The 17,785-nt window shown below is 41.8% G+C and overlaps 1 protein-coding gene across 1 annotated transcript in view; it reads right to left on the bottom strand.

The window, feature by feature from the left end:
- The window catches only part of grm6b (glutamate receptor, metabotropic 6b), a 78,961-nt gene that overhangs the window by 54,069 nt on the left and 7,107 nt on the right, over window positions 1-17,785 (bottom strand). The window contains exons 2-3 of the mRNA XM_034167299.1: window positions 3,047-3,263; window positions 87-222 (exon numbers count right to left, since the gene is read on the bottom strand). Of these exons, the coding sequence (XP_034023190.1) occupies window positions 87-222; window positions 3,047-3,263 (353 nt within the window). The remainder of the gene's footprint in view (window positions 1-86; window positions 223-3,046; window positions 3,264-17,785) is intronic.

Here is a 17,785-nt window from a genome sequence, read left to right as displayed (position 1 = left end):
AAAAAAAAAAAAAAACAAGATTATCTGGGCTTGCCACTTTAGGGTAGTCATTCATGTGGCTTTCAGGGCAGCGGTGTGTAACTCACTTTATGTCATCCTCATTGGCAAAGATGATGACCCCACGAGCATTAGAGGTCTCCATCAATCTCTTGATGATCTTGTCGAATTCCCCTGGTCTTGGCTCTCTGGGTATCTTTATGGACTGTGCGATGCACAACCCTCCTGTGGCAGACACATTGGAAACATAAAGTTTGTGTGCATTACAGTTTTACTTTGCGTATACAGTACTTCTTAATTTTACCAAACACTGTTTAAAAAAGCAGATTACACAGCGATGAGATTAAAAACATTAGTGCACATTATATTATTTCATCCTTTAGTGATGATGGAAAGTTGTCTTTTGTGTGTAAAACTCTGGTGCTAAACTAAGATTTATTACCTTCATAAAGATGGTTATGCTTCCAGTGGTTATTTTGTGGTTGGAGTGTTAGCAGATTTGTGTACAGTTTAATGAGATGCTTGAGTATCACTAAATTTTGCAGCAAACAAGTGGTGAAAATACAAGTATAATGTAACTTTCTTGATGGAAGTAATAAATGGCAATACAATTTATAGAAATGGCAGGTGTTGGGGTGGCTATACTGTAGTTTGGTCATCATAGTGGGTGAGACACTGATGGAGACACTGAGCCCGTAAAAACGCTCTATCCTTGTCCATATCACCGCCCTTTTGACCCCTCAAAAAACGTGATAAAAATATAGAAAGAAAAGTGAAAGGTTTGATCTGGTTTGGAATATACAATATTAAATTTAGGGGCAGATCTATTCAAAGGAACCAGGAAATAAGGATGTGGTAGGTGTTGACAGAGGTGAGGAGTCCAACTAGTGTACTTGTAATTTAATACTGCGGTGGAAGTAGCTAATTGCAACTACTCAAGTTACTGTAATTAGGAATTTTTGGAGGTACTTGTACTTTTCTGAGTATATTTTAAGTCTGTAAATTTACTTGTACCTTAGTATAAATTAAAATTAAAATCACAGCAAATTACTGAATACACCAGTTCCTCATCTTGACGGCGCACCTACTTCTGGGTGGCAAAACTGCACCAGCTGGCAGAAACTCATCAACAACACTCAGCACATCTCTATATTATTCATGTGATTTAATCTTAAGATGTTCACAGTCAAATGTCACTTGTACAATGGATGGAGAAAATTCTCTACAAGTCATCAAATACGGCAAAGTAGCAGCTCTGAAGTAATTTCTGAAGACAGTCATTTTTCAATTCTTCAGTTAGTGTTGAATAATGTCTCTGTTGGCAATTGGCATTTGAGAATAAATATCTATTTGATAAATAAAATAAGAATTTCTTTAATCTGTTAGTTACTGTTATATTAAATATTTTAATGAGTGTACAGGGGAGTATGAAAATATTTTTGCTGTGGGGGAAAAACGGAACTGTATTTACAGAGTGTAATACAATAATATTCAAATTCATGTATTTATATAGCGCCAAATCACAACAAAGTTACGTCAAGGCGCTTCACACAAGTAAGGTCTAACCTTAGCAACCCATAGAGCAAGCACACAGCTGACAGTGTTAAGGAAAAACTCCCTCTGATGATGTTGAGGAAGAAACCTCAAGCAGACCAGACTCAAAGGGGTGACCCACTGCTTAGGCCATTCTAACAGTTACAAGGTTTTATGCAGTTTTTACCAAGCTGAAGAACCAGGAAACATAGTAGAGAAGCTTGAATCTTCAACTGGACTGGGTTGCTTGACGCGAGGACATTTCGCTTCTAATCGCAGAAGCTTCCTCAGCTAAATTTCTTGCACTGGTAGTCTGATTTCTGTCTTGACTCTTGTAGAGAAGAAAGTTCTTCTCGAGAAGAAATTTCTTCGTCAATCAACCCAGTCCAGTCGAAGAAATGTGTTAGCATAAGACGTCTTAGCATATCCAAGAGGTTAAGGCCTGTGTCGCGCTCCATGGTTGCATTGCACTGGGAACAGTTCATTCTGTTTATGCAGGTTCATAAATATTTTTAGCTTCCATAATCAGAAAAAAGTCCTGTTTAATGTGTTTTTTTTGTCAAAACACAAATTGAGTTTGATCTTCTAACAGTGAACAGGGCAGCACAGTCTCGTTTGAACCCTGTGTGATATGGTGGGATTTGACCACTTATGGGGACAGCCACTCCTGTTGTGCAATATACGTTTACACAGCATAACTTCACATGGAAAAATGGTGTACTGTTTTGTTTTCAGCTGCAATCACAGAAGCAGTTGCGAAAAGTGTTTTTTTTGTTTGTTTGTTTTTTCAGTTCCCAGTGGAGAAGGGAAGAGGAGGCAAATGGGAGACGTTGAGTCGGTAAGTGTTAGCCTACACACCTAACCAGAGTAGCTACGTTCTCTTGCCTGCAGAACCGCCTCGACATGTTTGTGCTCCATTTTCACTTTGTTTGCGTGCAATTTGCCCAAAAACTCAGAGAAAATACTGTTTTTGTCCCCAGAAAAAGAGAAATTACATCATATGCATCATGTTTTACCCCTTTAGCGCCCGCCCTCAAACGAGACTGTGGTGCCCAACTGTCATAACTTCATCAATGAGGTAGAAATGTGTTTAGTTAAAAGTAACTATTTTCTGCACGGATCTTTTATTTATTTATTTATTTATTTATTTAATTAGTTATTAATTCATTAAATGACAATGGCTAATAAGTAACTAGTACTCTATGTAGTCTTTGGGAAGAGCACTATGTACTTTTACCTAACTACTTTTTAACACCAGCACTGCAAAGTGATAGTACTTGTACTTAAGTACAATTTTTTAGTACTCTTTCCACCACTGACTTTACATTATGAAATCTAAATACTGTACTGTAATGACATTTGAACTGTTTTATTTAAACTAAGTTGAGGTGGATACTTGTGTTGCCCCTTCAGGCCTTGTGTATTAAAGGATTTCATTTTTTTTCCTTTCCCAAATAGATCTGCATAATATGCAAAAGAAGACAGTGTGGCTCCATAAATCAGTCAGATACACAACCTGCTTCTCTAGATATCTGGAGGAAGGCGTCCACACCGCTTTCTCCATAGTTTCCCTCAGAGGCCAGGGTGGAGACGTAGTTCCAGCCCATGGCTTTGACAATGTCCACCATGGTCTGGGCCTGGTAGGAATCAGGCGGTACCACCCTGGAGAAAAATTCATAGCGGCTTTTGTCGCTCAGCTCTGGGGCAGTGGAGGCATAGCTGATCTGTGGGATCTGAGAGACAACAATGAATCAAATGTGATGAAGTTTAAAACAAGCACTGATTATTAGGTCAACTGTAAATGACACATTAGTAGGCAGCCATGTTGGATAATGATGCAACATTTACAAAAGCCTAAAGGCCTTCTGTTTTAATACTGTGAACACTCAGATGTTCATTAATTTTCAATACATGCTTGCTCCAATCAAGACCCACAGAGGGGTCAGAGCCTATCCCAGCAGTCACAGGGCAAGAGGTAAGGGTAGACCCTGGCAGTGGCATCGCCAGGAAATTTTTGTTGGGGGGTCTGAGGGGGGGCTGAGGTAAAAGTTGGAGGGGCTCCACAAAATGTCGTTGAAATGAACAATATATAGTAAATTGCTTTATAAATACCAAGGTATATGTTTTAGTCACCTGTGCTCCTCTAAAATGTGGTATCAATGCACACACACATCACTTAGAATGATTGCATTCATCACTTTGCTCAGTTACGCAATGTTGAGACATTCTCAGCACAAAACTGCAGTTGAGATCCACAAATATGTCATTCGCTATTCATGTTATTGGCAGAATTATTGGGGGGGCTGAGGGGGAGCTTGGCTCATTATTGGGGGGCTTAAGCCCCTCCAAGTCCCACCTTGGCGCCGCCACTGGACACTGGACAGGCCACCAGTCCATCAGAGCCACATATAGAGAGGCAAACTCATTCACATTCACAGTCAATTTAAAGCATCCAATTCACCTAACTTGCATGTCTGCTGCCATGATGGTGGTGCACGTAGATGCTGCATGCTTCAGCTCTTCGCGTCTGTCTTTTGTCATCCCCAACAAAAGGCACAGACGGTGGAGGGACAGGAAACACAAGCGAGCCATGAAACTACAGGTGGTGTGCATGTAATTGCTGGTGATTTTAATCAAGCCTGCCTAAAGTCACTCCTTCCCAAATTCTCTATGGAGAAAAACAACATACTAGACCGTGCAGCATCAAACAGGCATACAGAGCAGTCCCTCAGCCTCATGTAGGACTATCACACTACCTCTCACTCCACCTTGTTCCAGTCTACATCCCCTTTAGGAGGAGATCCAAACCCCTCATTAAATACATCAACACCTGGCCAGAACATGCTGACTCTCAATTGTAGGACTGTTTTGAGACGACTGACTGGTCCCTGTTTGAGAGTCAAAATGTAGAGGAGTACACACAAACTGTTCTGTCCTACATCTCTTTCTGTACTGAAAGCATCACCGTGAAAAAACGCTCTTGGGTTTTTGCAAACCAGAAACCCTGGATGATGAATGACGTGAAGGTCCTCATCAGAGGCCGCGACAGTGCTTTCAGATTAGGGGACAAAGAGCTGTACTCCAGGGCCAGAGCAGATCTAAACAGAGGCATCAGGGCTGTAAAGGATGCATACAAGAGGAAAAGAGAGACACCTCATGGACAACAACTTATGGCAGGTGTGGCGGGGAATCCAGAGCATCACAAAGTACAAGGGCACCAACGCCCCCACCATCAGTGCTGATGCCTCGCTGGCACACTTTGATTCTTGCAGACAACTGATGCCCTCACCTGCCTACAGCACCATCTCACTGACTCTTGAACAACATGATGTGAGAAGAGTACTAACCAGAGGAAAGCCATTGGACCCGACAGTGTAACTGGAAAGGTACTCGCTGACTGTGCCAGTCATCTCTCAGGGATCCTCACTACAATCTTCAACCTCTCCCTGACTCAAGCCACTGCCCCGACCTGCCTGAAAACAGCCACCATCATCCCTATACCCAAGGCATTAGGTAACAGTGACCTCAACAACTACAGGCCCATCTCCCTAACATCAGTGGTGATTAAATGCTTTGAGAGGCTGCTCCTGCAGGACATCAAGGCCTGTGTCCCTGTTGTATTTGAGCCCCACCACTTCGCCTACAGGAGCAATCACTCCACTGATGATGCCATTGCCATCACCTTACATACCATGCTGAGCCACCTGGAACATCCTGACAGCTATGTAAGATTACCCTTCATAGACTGTAGCTCAGCCTTCAACACTATCACTCTGGATATTCTGATAATCAAACTACTGGACCTGCGCCTTCCACCTTCCACCTGTGCCTGGATTAAAGACTTCTTCTCAAACAGACCACAATGTGTGAAGCTCAGCCCTCACCTTTCCTCCCCCCTCACACTCAGCACAGTCTCACCACAGGGCTGTGTGCTGAGTCCACTCTTGTACACTCATGACTGTCCCCTGTCATTCCACAAACACCATCATCAGGTTCGCAGATGACATGACGGTGATCGGATTCATCTTGAGGGGAGATGAAACCGCCTACAGGGAGGAGGTCTAGCACCTGTCAGAGTGGTGTCAGGCTAACAACCTGCTACTGAACTGTTCTGTCCTAAATCGCTTTCTGTACTGAAAGCGTCACCATGAAAAAACACTGCCAGGTTATACAGTCCTATATAACGGAGGCCAGCAGGTGTCACTGTGCAGATGTAGTTAGTAAACCTCACTCCCAACAGCTCAAAAGGATTCTCTGGTCACAAGGCCAGAGCTCTGGGTGTTAGCCTTCTGGTTAGAGAGTCCGACTCCCATGCCGGAGCTCGTGAGTTCACGTCCCGAGGGGAGCGAATGGGCGGAGTCATAACAACAACGCAGAGTGCAGCCGCTACAACTATACAGCCGAAACGCAGCGGTATGCCATACACACTCATAAATGGGATTGCTCAGACTGGGGGAGCGCTGAGACTGTGACTCCTGTTGTCCTCTATGCCTCGGAAAAGCAACTTTCACCCCTGCACACAAGATGAGCCCCTTTGAGTTTCAAGCAAATTTTGATGAAATAAATATAAATTTGATGAATACACGAAAATCATCAACAGAATGTGCCACCCGTGATGTGTTGAAGTAGATTTTAGTGCACTGGCTGCAGGAGCCTAGAAGCAATCAAAAAACCTGCACTAGCATTATTCTGTGCGACCAGCAGGTGGCAGTGCATTTTTCCTTTCTCTGTTATTTTCAGAAACAAAGAAGAGATTGTTGCATTGTTTAATGATGATGAAGTTGTTTTGTTGTTGTTGTTCCAATGTTATTTCCGAAAAAATTATGTTTGCACTTTACCTGAAAATAAATGTTTTGCCACAAATTACGTTATATGTCTAACATCATACATCCATGCCTGTAAACCTGTATGTTTTACCTGTAATTTGTACAGAAAATTGCCTATTTTATATGTGTAAGGTGTACAGTGAAATGCCCCCCGAGACTTCCTTGTTCCAGACCCAAACAGTTGGTGGCGGTGTTGCACTGTGTTGTTTGTCAACTGCCAAACTCAGTGAAAGAAGAATAAGAATTCAAGCAGCTGCCTGCCACCAACAAATACTATTGAAAAATTGTGTGTTTATTTCTAAACATTTTGTGGGGGTTTTTTTACCAGTGTCGCAGACTGAACGGTCCGCCCTATCTTCACTGCGCATGCATCATTTGGGACCACAGCAGCTTGTCTTAGTCTGACTCTCTTCACCCAAAGCAATCAAAGGGAGTAATGTGATTATTTAACCTCTTAAATAATTGTAAAGTCAGTTTTAAGCAGAAACAAAGCCCTTTTTAAGCAGAAAAGAGGGAATAATAGGTGAGTCACTACTGAGGCTTTGAAATGACGGAGACGCAGTGAATGCAGCACCAGCAGCTCATGTAGCTGCGGTGCTCTGATCGCTTCCTCCATCTTTTATTATGAAATAATGCTGAATTTATGTGGAAATGATTGTTGTACAAAAGCTTCATGTAGTAGGATGAAGGTCCTGGGTCCTGATTGAAAAGACGTTTCCACTAGCTCGGCTAACAGGGAATTCCCCTTTGGCTGAGCTGGTAGAGGAATGGCCTCGAGTGTGAGCCGTCCGGGGTTCGATCTCACCGCCATCTCAGCCACAATGGTCCTACGGTCTCAACTGGCGTCATGAACAGGATGTGGGTAGTCACAGAACATGCTTAAATGCACCTGTGACTTTGGGACAAAGTCAAAAATGGTGGGGAGATATGTAGCAGGATGAAGGTCCTGGGTCCCGATTGAAAAGACGTTCCCACTAGCTTTGTGACCATAGGACCTTTGTGGCCGGGACGGCGGTGGGATTGAACCCCGGTTGGCTCACACTCAAGACCATTCCTCTACCAGGTCAGCCAAAGGGGAATTCCCCATTAGCCAAGCTAGCAGGTAGGTCTTTTCAATCAGGACCCAGGACCTTTTCTTTCTTTCTTTAATATTTATTTAATTCATTTAAAAGAAAAACAGAAAAGCAAAAACAAAGCACCACAATACAAGAATGAAAAGGAGCATGCTACATAGGCGCATGCGTCTTCCTGCTACATATCTCCCCACCATTTTTGAGTTTGTCCCGAAGTCACAGGTGCATTTAAGCATGTTCCGTGACAACCCACATCCTGCTGACAATGCCAATTGTGACTGTAGGACCTTTTGTGGCCAGGACGGCAGTGGGACCGAACCCCGGATGGCTCGCACTCGAGACCATTCTTCTCCCAGGTCAGCCAAAGGGGAATTCCCCATTAGCCAAGCTAGCAGGTACGTCTTTTCAATCAGGACCCAGGACCTTCTTCCTGCTACATATCTCCCCACCATTTATGACTTTGTCCCAAAGTCACAGGTTCATTTAAGCATGTTCCGTGACAACCCACATCCTGCCGACAATGCCAATTGTGACTGTAGGACCTTTTGTGGCCAGGACGGCAGTTGGACCGAACTCCGGATGGCTCGCACTCAAGACCATTCCTCTCCCAGGTCAGCCAAAGGGGAATTCCCCTGTTAGCCAAGCTGGCGGGAACGTTTTATCAATCAGGACCCAGGACCTTCATCCTGCTACATTCAGATATCTGTCACTGAGATAGATGATGACTGGAGTGCAGTTTTAAGCAGAAACGAGGTGATAATTGGTGAACCGTGGCTAATGACGCGCAGTGAAGGAAAGGCGGACCAATTTTTAGGGGGGGGGCCGTTCAGTCTGTGACACCGGTCTCAGATTGTCTGTGTGTAAATGGAACCACGAGCAAAGACAAGAAAGGTTACTAGTAATGGAAAACATCACAAGGAGTGGGAAACTCTCAAAGGAAAGGAAAATGTTGCAAGAAGCAGAAAATACTGGATGAATATTTAGTAAGTCAGGTTAAAGACCTTTCAAGTAGATGTAATGTGACTACAGCAGAAGTGATGTTTTGCCAGTTTCTCGTGGAGCACAATATTCCTCCCTGTTGGACGGGTGCTGGTTTGATGCAAGACGTAGTAGGAGACCAATGCAGACTCACAGGCATGGTTGGTTTAGATGAATAATTGGCTTTATCTTGAAACCAGGCATTAGGTACAGTACACTGGTAGTCAGACATGGTATAGGCTGGGACGTGGTCCATAAACCAGGCCGGGGTCGTTCACACGGCGTCGAGGAATATAGCAGGCAAAGCAAAGGCAGAGTCAAAATACAAGCAGAGTTCAGGATACGGCAAGGCGGAGATTGGAGCGCAAAAGCAAGGTCAAAACACACAAGAGCAAACTGGAAAAGAACGTGAGGCGAGAAAGTGTACAAAGTCAACAATCAGGCCATGAGCTGTAGAACTGTGAGGGTTTTAAAGAGGAGCAAACTAATCAGGTTGATGTGGAGCAGGTGTATGGAAGGAGGTGCGGTTTAGTGAACAAAGAAGAGGGAAGAAAGGCAAGAAAGTGCAGGAGGGCAAAACAAGCCGGTGCTAAGCAAGATAAGTAGGTGACAGAAAAACTAACTGAATAACCTGACATGTTCTAGACAAACAATAATGCGTGAGTGAAACCAAAAGGGGCAGAACTAAGAAATACGGTGGCAAGTCTAAAGAGAGAAAAAACAAGGACCTCTGAATTAAAACAAACTAGGATGAAACAGATACTGGCAGACAAGAGAATACAACAACTGATGAAGGCACAACGACTATGGGTTGAACTGCAAATAACCAAAACCCAGAGAATACAGAATAATGCAATAAATAATACAAGATAACTGATGAACAGAAAATGCCATGAATAACAAATGGAACATAATCTGATGAGCAACACCAAAGTAAAAAAAAATAACATGAGACTAAGCATATACAATAAATGTGATAAACTCATGATGAAAACAAACTGGCAGGACAACACTAGAATGGAACTGAATCATGACAAAGAAATACAAAGTGACAAAGAGACCAAGTAATAAAGCAAAATGGAACACAGAATAAACACATGATGAAAATAATCCACTAATAAAACAAAGCAGGAGCCGAAGGGGATGTAAAGAAAGAAGGAATCAAAGCCTTGAACAGGGCCAAACCATGACACTCCCACTGCAGCAGATCATTTTACAGACTTGATGAAGGCCATGTTTCCTGATTCAAAAATTGCAAAGGTCAGTATTTTTTTTATTGTTTTTCATTAAAATTTAATGTCCACATCAGTATGTATTTACTATGTCAGCTACTACAGATCTATATTAAAATGAAGTTAAAATATTTCAATCTGCAAAAGCAGCCACTGCCACCTACAACAAGTAGCTCTGATCTTGGAACTTTGGCATTTCGTTCTGCCCTGAGCTGGTTTGTGTTGACATAACCATCATCACAGTGGGACACAGACGGTCATCTGTAAAAGCATTTATTTTGAACAAAAGGATGAGGAGATTAATTTTTTGAGTATGCTTCTTCTTTAATGACAGTTAAATGTTGACATTTACCGCCCTGACAAATCTAACACAGGTTCCTCCAGTTTAAAGTTCAGTCCTCTAGAGACATTAGGAGCAAAAGGTAGACAAGGGGAGAGGAGAGAGGAGCAAGAGTACCATTTCACAGATTATACAGAAGGATTATAAAGGTTTTAGTCAAATTACATGAAGCACAGTGGGAGATAAAATGACTCAAAAAATGTATTTCTCATCTGTAAGCCATACAATATATTTAATTTAGATATCCACACACAGGTTAAATTTGTTGTATCTCTTCAGGGTCAAATTTACTGTTCAGCTCCACATTTTTGACCAGGGGTTGATGTGCAGAGCTGCAGTAACTCCAGAGCCATACAAATGATCTGTCACAGAATGTGGTTTTATGGGAAAGAGTAGTGGAAGCTACGTTGAGATGATAGGTGAAGATCTATGAGCAGGAATATGTTTTTGTGCTGAGAAAGAATACCGTAGATGCAATGGTTGCTTTCAGAGTGCTGATGAAGAAGTATAGAGAAGACCAGAAGGAACTGTATTGTGTGGCTGCCAGGTGAGAGAAAGTTTATGACAGAGTGTTGAGAGAGGTGTTATTGTATTGTATCAGGACGTCAGAAGTGACAGGGAAGTATGTGCAGGTGGTGCAGAGTATGTATGAGGACAGCATAACAGCAGTGAGGTGTGCTGTAGGAATGACAGATGGGTTCAAGGTAGAGGTAAGAGTGCATCAAGCATTGCCTCTGAGTCCTTTCTTTTTTGCTGTGATGATGGACAGATTTGACAAGATCAGACAAGAGGTGCATCATGTTTGGAGAAAACTAGGCACCATCCCTACAGTGAAGCATGGTGGTGGCAGCATCATGCTGTGGGGAGGTTTTTCAGCGGCAAGAACTGGGAGACTATTCAGGATTGAGGGAATGATGAATGCAGCAAAGTACAGAGACATCCTGGATGAAAACCTGCTCCAGAGCGCTCTTGACCTCAGATTGGGGCGAAGGTTCATCTTTCAGCAGCACAGTGACCCTAAGCACACAGCCAAGAGATCAAAGGACTATGATGTTTGCAGACATTATAATCTATAGTGAAAAGAAGCAGGTTGAAGCGAATGTGAAGAAGTGGAGATATGCACTGGAGGAAACGGGAATGAAAGTCAGTTGGAGCAAGCCTGAGTACATGTGTATGAATGAGTGGAATAGTGTGGTTACAAGTTACAAGAGTAGATGAGGTGAAGGTAGATGAGTTTAAAAACTTGGGTCAGCTGTCCAAAGTAATGGAGAGTGTGGTAGACAGGTGAAGAATAGAGTGCAGGCAGGGTGGAGAAAGGTGGCAGGAATGATTTTTGATAGAAGGGTATCTGAAAGACTGAAAGGGAAAGATTACGGGGTAGTTGTGAGACCAACTATGTTTTATGGCTTCACGGTGGTGACACTAATAAAAAAAAGACAGGAGACACAGCTGAAAATGCTGAAATTTTTCCTGATAGCGATAGCAAACAGGATTACGTAGGAATGAGCATATCAGAGGGACAGCACATGTTGGATGGAATGGAGACAAACTGACAGAGGTGAGTTTGAAGTGGTTGGGCGTGCAGAGGAGGTTTGTGGATGTGGTGAGGGATGACATGCAGGTGGTTGGTATGACAGAAGAAGATGCAGAGAACAAGGTGAGATGAAAACAGATGATCTGGTGTGGCGACCCCATAGCAGGTTCAGCTGAAACATTTTTTTACCAGTGGTTTTGTTTTCAAATATGAACTCTTTATTTAGCACGTGACTGACGGTTGACTGTCAATAGCAAATGATAACAGAAGAGTGAAATGTGTGTATAAGATATCTATAATCACCTCTTCAGACTGTAATTTTTGCCCATGCATGTTTAAAATCAATGAGCCACATCAGTTACAGAAGTGTCATTGCAGGTGAGTTGTGCTGAACATGTGTTCTCAAAACCACTCACACCAACCAAATAAAACTGGGGTTTAACACAGACTTAGATTAATTATTCAGTGTGCTTAGATTGGCATTTCTTGCACCCTGTTGAAGAGCCTGTTACATTTGGGGGAAAATGCTTCAATAAGAAGTGATTAACCAAACTACATCGTCTCATCATCACCAACAACCACCCTTCTACAGACATTAACATGAAATTCAACTCAGTCAGCTTATTTCAAACACCAGGTCCACTGAAGTACATAGAAAAAATAAATTAATAAATAATCAAAATGAATATATACCAAGAAATAAAAGCTAGAAAAAGAGATAACAATTCAGCTTTTTAAAATAAATATCACAAGAGGTCATGAGCACCTCCATTGGTAAATAAGTAGAAAAGGCTAACACCATAATTTTATAAATTATATTGCTAAAAAAAATTAAAGGAACACTTTAAAACACAGTATATAGAGTGAGGAAAATAAGTATTTGAACACCCTGCGATTTTGCAAGTTCTCCCACTTGGAAATCATGGTGGGGTATGAAATTTTCATCTTAGGTGCATGTCCACTGTGAGACATAATCTAAAAAAAAAAAAAAAAAAATCGGAAATCACAATGATGTATGATTTTTAAATAATTTATTTGTATGTTACTGCTGCAAATAAGTATTTCAACACCTGCGAAAATCAATGTTAATATTTGGTACAGTAGCCTTTGTTTGCAATTACAGAGGTCAAACGTTTCCTGTAGTTTTTCACCAGGTTTTCACACACTGCAGCAGGGATTTTGGTCCACTCCTCCATAGAGATCGTCTCCAAATCTTTCAGGTTTGGAGTTTTAGCTCCCTCCAAAGATTTTCTATTGAGTTCAGGTCTGGAGACTGGCCAGGCCACTCCAGGACCTTGAAATGCTTCTTACGGAGCCCCTCCTTAGTTGCCCTGGCTGTGTGTTTGGGGTCATTGTCATGCTGGAAGACCCAATCATGACCCATCTTCAATGCTCTTACTGAGGGAAGGAGGTTGTTTGCCAAAATCTTGCAATAAATGACCCATCCATCCTCTCTTCAATATGATGCAGTCATCCTGTCCCCTTTGCAGAAGAGCACCCCCAGAGTATGATGTTTCCACCCCATGCTTCACGGTTGGGATGGTTTTCTTGGGGTTGTTCTCATCCTCTAAACATGGTAAGTGGAGTTAATTCCAAAAAGCCCTATTCTGGTCTCATCTGACCACATGACCTTCTCCCATGCCTCCTCTGGATCATCCAGATGGTCACTGGTGAACTTCAGACAGGCCTGGACATGTGCTGGCTTGAGCAGGGGGACCTTGCTGCCCTGCAGGATTTTAAACCATGACAGCATCATGTGTTATAATGTAATCTTTGTGACTGTGGTCCCAGCTCTCTTCAGGTCATTGACCAGGTCCTCCTGTGTAGTTCTGAGCTTTCTCAGTATCATCCTTACCCCACAAAGTGAGATCTTGCATGGAATCCCAGACTGAGGGAGATTGACAGTCATCTTGTGTTTCTTCCACTTTCTAATAAATAATCATAACAGTTGTTGTTCTACCAAGCTGCTTGCCTGTTGTCCTGTAGTCCATCCCAGCCTTGTGCAGGTCTACAGTTTTGTCCCTGGTGTCCTTAGACAGCTCTTTGGTCTTGGCTATGGTGGACAGGTTGGAGTGTGATTGATTGAGTGTGTGAACAGGTGTCTTTTATACAGGTAACAAGTTCAAACAGGTGCAATTAATACAGGAAAAGAGTGCAGAATAAACGGGCTTCTTAAAGAAAAATTAATATGTCTGTGAGAGCCAGAATTCTTGCTGGTTGGTAGGTGTTCAAATACTTATTTGCAGCAGTAACATACAAATAAACTATTTAAAAAAATCATACATTGTGATTTCCAGATATTTTTATTTTTTTTTAGATTATGTCTCTCACAGTGGACATGCACCTAAAATGAAAATTTCAGACCCCTCCATGGTTTCTAAGTGGGAGAACATGCAAAATTGCAGGGTGTTCAAATACTTATTTTCCTCACTGAGTGTCTAAAAAATGTACCCAAAAGTATTTTGACAGCACAGAAAAACTAATCAATATTATCAGATGTTTTCTGCATGACCATGTGGCTGAAGCATGTAATGTTTCTCCCCAATGCTCAGTTTTTAGTTCAGTCTTTTCTTTTTGATGTTTTAACCCTTTATCTTTTACACATCATCATCAATGTAACCTCCTCGTCTGAAGTTTCCTAAGAAACAAATCATGTGTCTCGAGTTTTCTGGAAAACCACCTAGCAAATTCAGGTCTCCCTGCCATTTGCTGGGGAGTTCGTTTGCTCTGAGACTGAATTTTGTGTGGAAAAAGATGCAAGTCAGCCCTTAGGATGTGTTGGACAGAACCCGGCAATATTTGTTCTCTGAATTAGGGTCAACTGCAGCATTTTTCCTGGACTTTAATGTGTTGGAGAACAAACTTTAGGGTTCCTGAATTGAGAAAAACACCATTATTTCCCAGTAAAACCATTTCCTGGTATTCATATTTCAGAGTACTTTTGGGTACATTTTTTTTTAGACATCCTATATATAGCGTCAAGTCAATTCAACTTATGGAATATTCATCTGATGCGTTAAGTAGCAGAGGGGGTTGTTAATCAGTTTCAGCTGCTTTGGCATTTGCAATAGAACACCAAAATTAGCAGGTCCGCCACTGGCTCCCTATGCGTTTCACAGATGAGAGCAGGTTCAACCTGAGCACATGTGACAGGCATGAAAGGATCTGGAGATAATGACAATGCCCAGCTTCATGTGGCGAGAATATGCAGGCAGTTCCTGCAGGATGAAGGAATTGATACCACTGACTATCCCCTACACTCACCTGAACTAAATCCAATAGACACCTCTCTGGGACATTATGTTTCAGCGCCGTTCAGATGCCATTCAGTTGCACCTCAGACTGTCCAGAAACTAAGTTAGCAATGTATAATAAAATATTATATTTAAATCAAATCAAATCAAATCAATTTTATTTATATAGCGCCAAATCACAACAAACAGTTGCCCCAAGGCGCTTTATATTGTAAGGCAAGGCCATACAATATTTACGGAAAAACCCCAATGGTCAAAACGACCCCCTGTGAGCAAGCACTTGGCAACAGTGGGAAGGAAAAACTCCCTTTTAACAGGAAGAAACCTCCAGCAGAACCAGGCTCAGGGAGGGGCAGTCTTCTGCTGGGACTGGTTGGGGCTGAGGGAGAGAACCAGGAAAAAGACATGCTGTGGAGGGGAGCAGAGATCAATCACTAATGATTAAATGCAGAGTGGTGCATACAGAGCAAAAAGAGAAAGAAACACTCAGTGCATCATGGGAACCCCCCAGCAGTCTATAGCAGCATAACTAAGGGATGGTTCAGGGTCACCTGATCCAGCCCTAACTATAAGCTTTAGCAAAAAGGAAAGTTTTAAGCCTAATCTTAAAAGTAGAGAGGGTGTCTGTCTCCCTGATCCAAATTGGGAGCTGGTTCCACAGGAGAGGAGCCTGAAAGCTGAAGGCTCTGCCTCCCATTCTACTCTTACAAACACTAGGAACTACAAGTAAGCCTGCATTCTGAGAGCGAAGCGCTCTATTGGGGTGATATGGTACTATGAGGTCCCTAAGATAAGATGGGACCTGATTATTCAAAACCTTATAAGTAAGAAGAAGAATTTTAAATTCTATTCTAGAATTAACAGGAAGCCAATGAAGAGAGGCCAATATGGGTGAGATATGCTCTCTCCTTCTAGTCCCTGTTAGCACTCTAGCTGCAGCATTTTGAATTAACTGAAGGCTTTTCAGGGAACTTTTAGGACAACCTGATAATAATGAATTACAATAGTCCAGCCTAGAGGAAATAAATGCATGAATTAGTTTTTCAGCATCACTCTGAGACAAGACCTTTCTAATTTTAGAGATCTTGCGCAAATGCAAAAAAGCAGTCCTACATATTTGTTTAATATGCGCATTGAATGACATATCCTGATCAAAAATGACTCCAAGATTTCTCACAGTATTACTAGAGGTCAGGGTAATGCCATCCAGAGTAAGGATCTGGTTAGACAGCATGTTTCTAAGATTTGTGGGGCCAAGTACAATAACTTCAGTTTTATCTGAGTTTAAAAGCAAGAAATTAGAGGTCATCCATGTCTTTATGTCTGTAAGACAATCCTGCAGTTTAGCTAATTGGTGTGTGTCCTCTGGCTTCATGGATAGATAAAGCTGGGTATCATCTGCGTAACAATGAAAATTTAAGCAATGCCGTCTAATAATACTGCCTAAGGGAAACGTATAAAGTGAATAAAATTGGTCCTAGCACAGAACCTTGTGGAACTCCATAATTAACCTTAGTCTGTGAAGAAGATTCCCCATTTACATAAACAAATTGTAATCTATTAGATAAATATGATTCAAACCACCGCAGCTTAGTGCCTTTAATACCTATGGCATGCTCTAATCTCTGTAATAAAATTTTATGGTCAACAGTATCAAAAGCAGCACTGAGGTCTAACAGAACAAGCACAGAGATGAGTCCACTGTCTGAGGCCATAAGAAGATCATTTGTAACCTTCACTAATGCTGTTTCTGTACTATGATGAATTCTAAAACCTGACTGAAACTCTTCAAATAGACCATTCCTCTGCAGATGATCAGTTAGCTGTTTTACAACTACCCTTTCAAGAATTTTTGAGAGAAAAGGAAGGTTGGAGATTGGCCTATAATTAGCTAAGATAGCTGGGTCAAGTGATGGCTTTTTAAGTAATGGTTTAATAACTGCCATCTTAAAAGCCTGTGGTACATAGCCAACTAATAAAGATAGATTGATCATATTTAAGATCGAAGCATTAATTAATGGTAGGGCTTCCTTGAGCAGCCTGGTAGGAATGGGGTCTAATAGACATGTTGATGGTTTGGAGGAAGTAACTAATGAAAATAACTCAGACAGAACAATCGGAGAGAGAGAGTCTAACCAAATACCGGCGGGAGTGCTTTAGTTAATGCACGTGAAGATTACACTGTGAAACAAATCGTTATCTAGTTAACTAGATCAATCTAACTGCGCAGAATAAACAGCTAACAGATACAGCAAAACACCGCTGTGCTCCGGAACAGGAAGTGATACAATACCACAGTGAGAGCCAACCACCAGTAGAGGCAAGCAAGAGCCTCTTAAACAACTGAATATTTTTGACCATGCTTACAATGTTGTTGCTGCCCTTTGATGGGTAGATGTGTGTATTATGAAGCACACATGCAGGTGTCCCTAATGAATGATTTTTGAAGACCTAAAATGAAAGATATTCAGACTTTGTGCATTTGTGCATGTGCGGTGCATCCAGAAAGTATTCACAGCACTTCACTTTTTCCATGTTTTGTTATCTTACAGTGTTATTCCAAAATGGATGAAATTCATTTTTCCCCTCAAAATTCTATACACAATACCCCATAATGACAATGTGAAATTTTTTTTTGTAAATTTATTATAAATTTAAAAAAAGAAAAAAGAAATCACATGTACGTAAGTATTCACAGCCTTTGCCATGAAGCTCAAAATTTAGCTCAGGTGGATCCTGTTTCCACTAATCATCCCTTGAGATGTTTCTTCAGCTTAACTGGAGTCCAGCTGTGGTAAATTCAGTTGATTAGGCATCATTTGGAAAGGCACACACCTGTCTACACATACGTAAGGTCCCACAGTTATGGGACCTTATATGTCAGGGTATTCAGCTTGTTGCTGAAGGGCTGAGAGGGTGCAGGTTTTCTTTGCAACCAGACTCAGCCAAATGATTTCACTGATTAACTGATTCCATCTGCTCAAAGTGACGTTAATCTGTGAAATCACACGGTGGAGT

The sequence above is a fragment of the Thalassophryne amazonica genome, chromosome 3 (assembly GCF_902500255.1).
Source record: "Thalassophryne amazonica chromosome 3, fThaAma1.1, whole genome shotgun sequence".
Classification (NCBI taxonomy): domain Eukaryota; kingdom Metazoa; phylum Chordata; class Actinopteri; order Batrachoidiformes; family Batrachoididae; genus Thalassophryne; species Thalassophryne amazonica.
The sequence above is the reverse complement of the archived record's forward strand: the minus strand, read 5'-3'. Positions and strand labels throughout refer to the sequence as shown.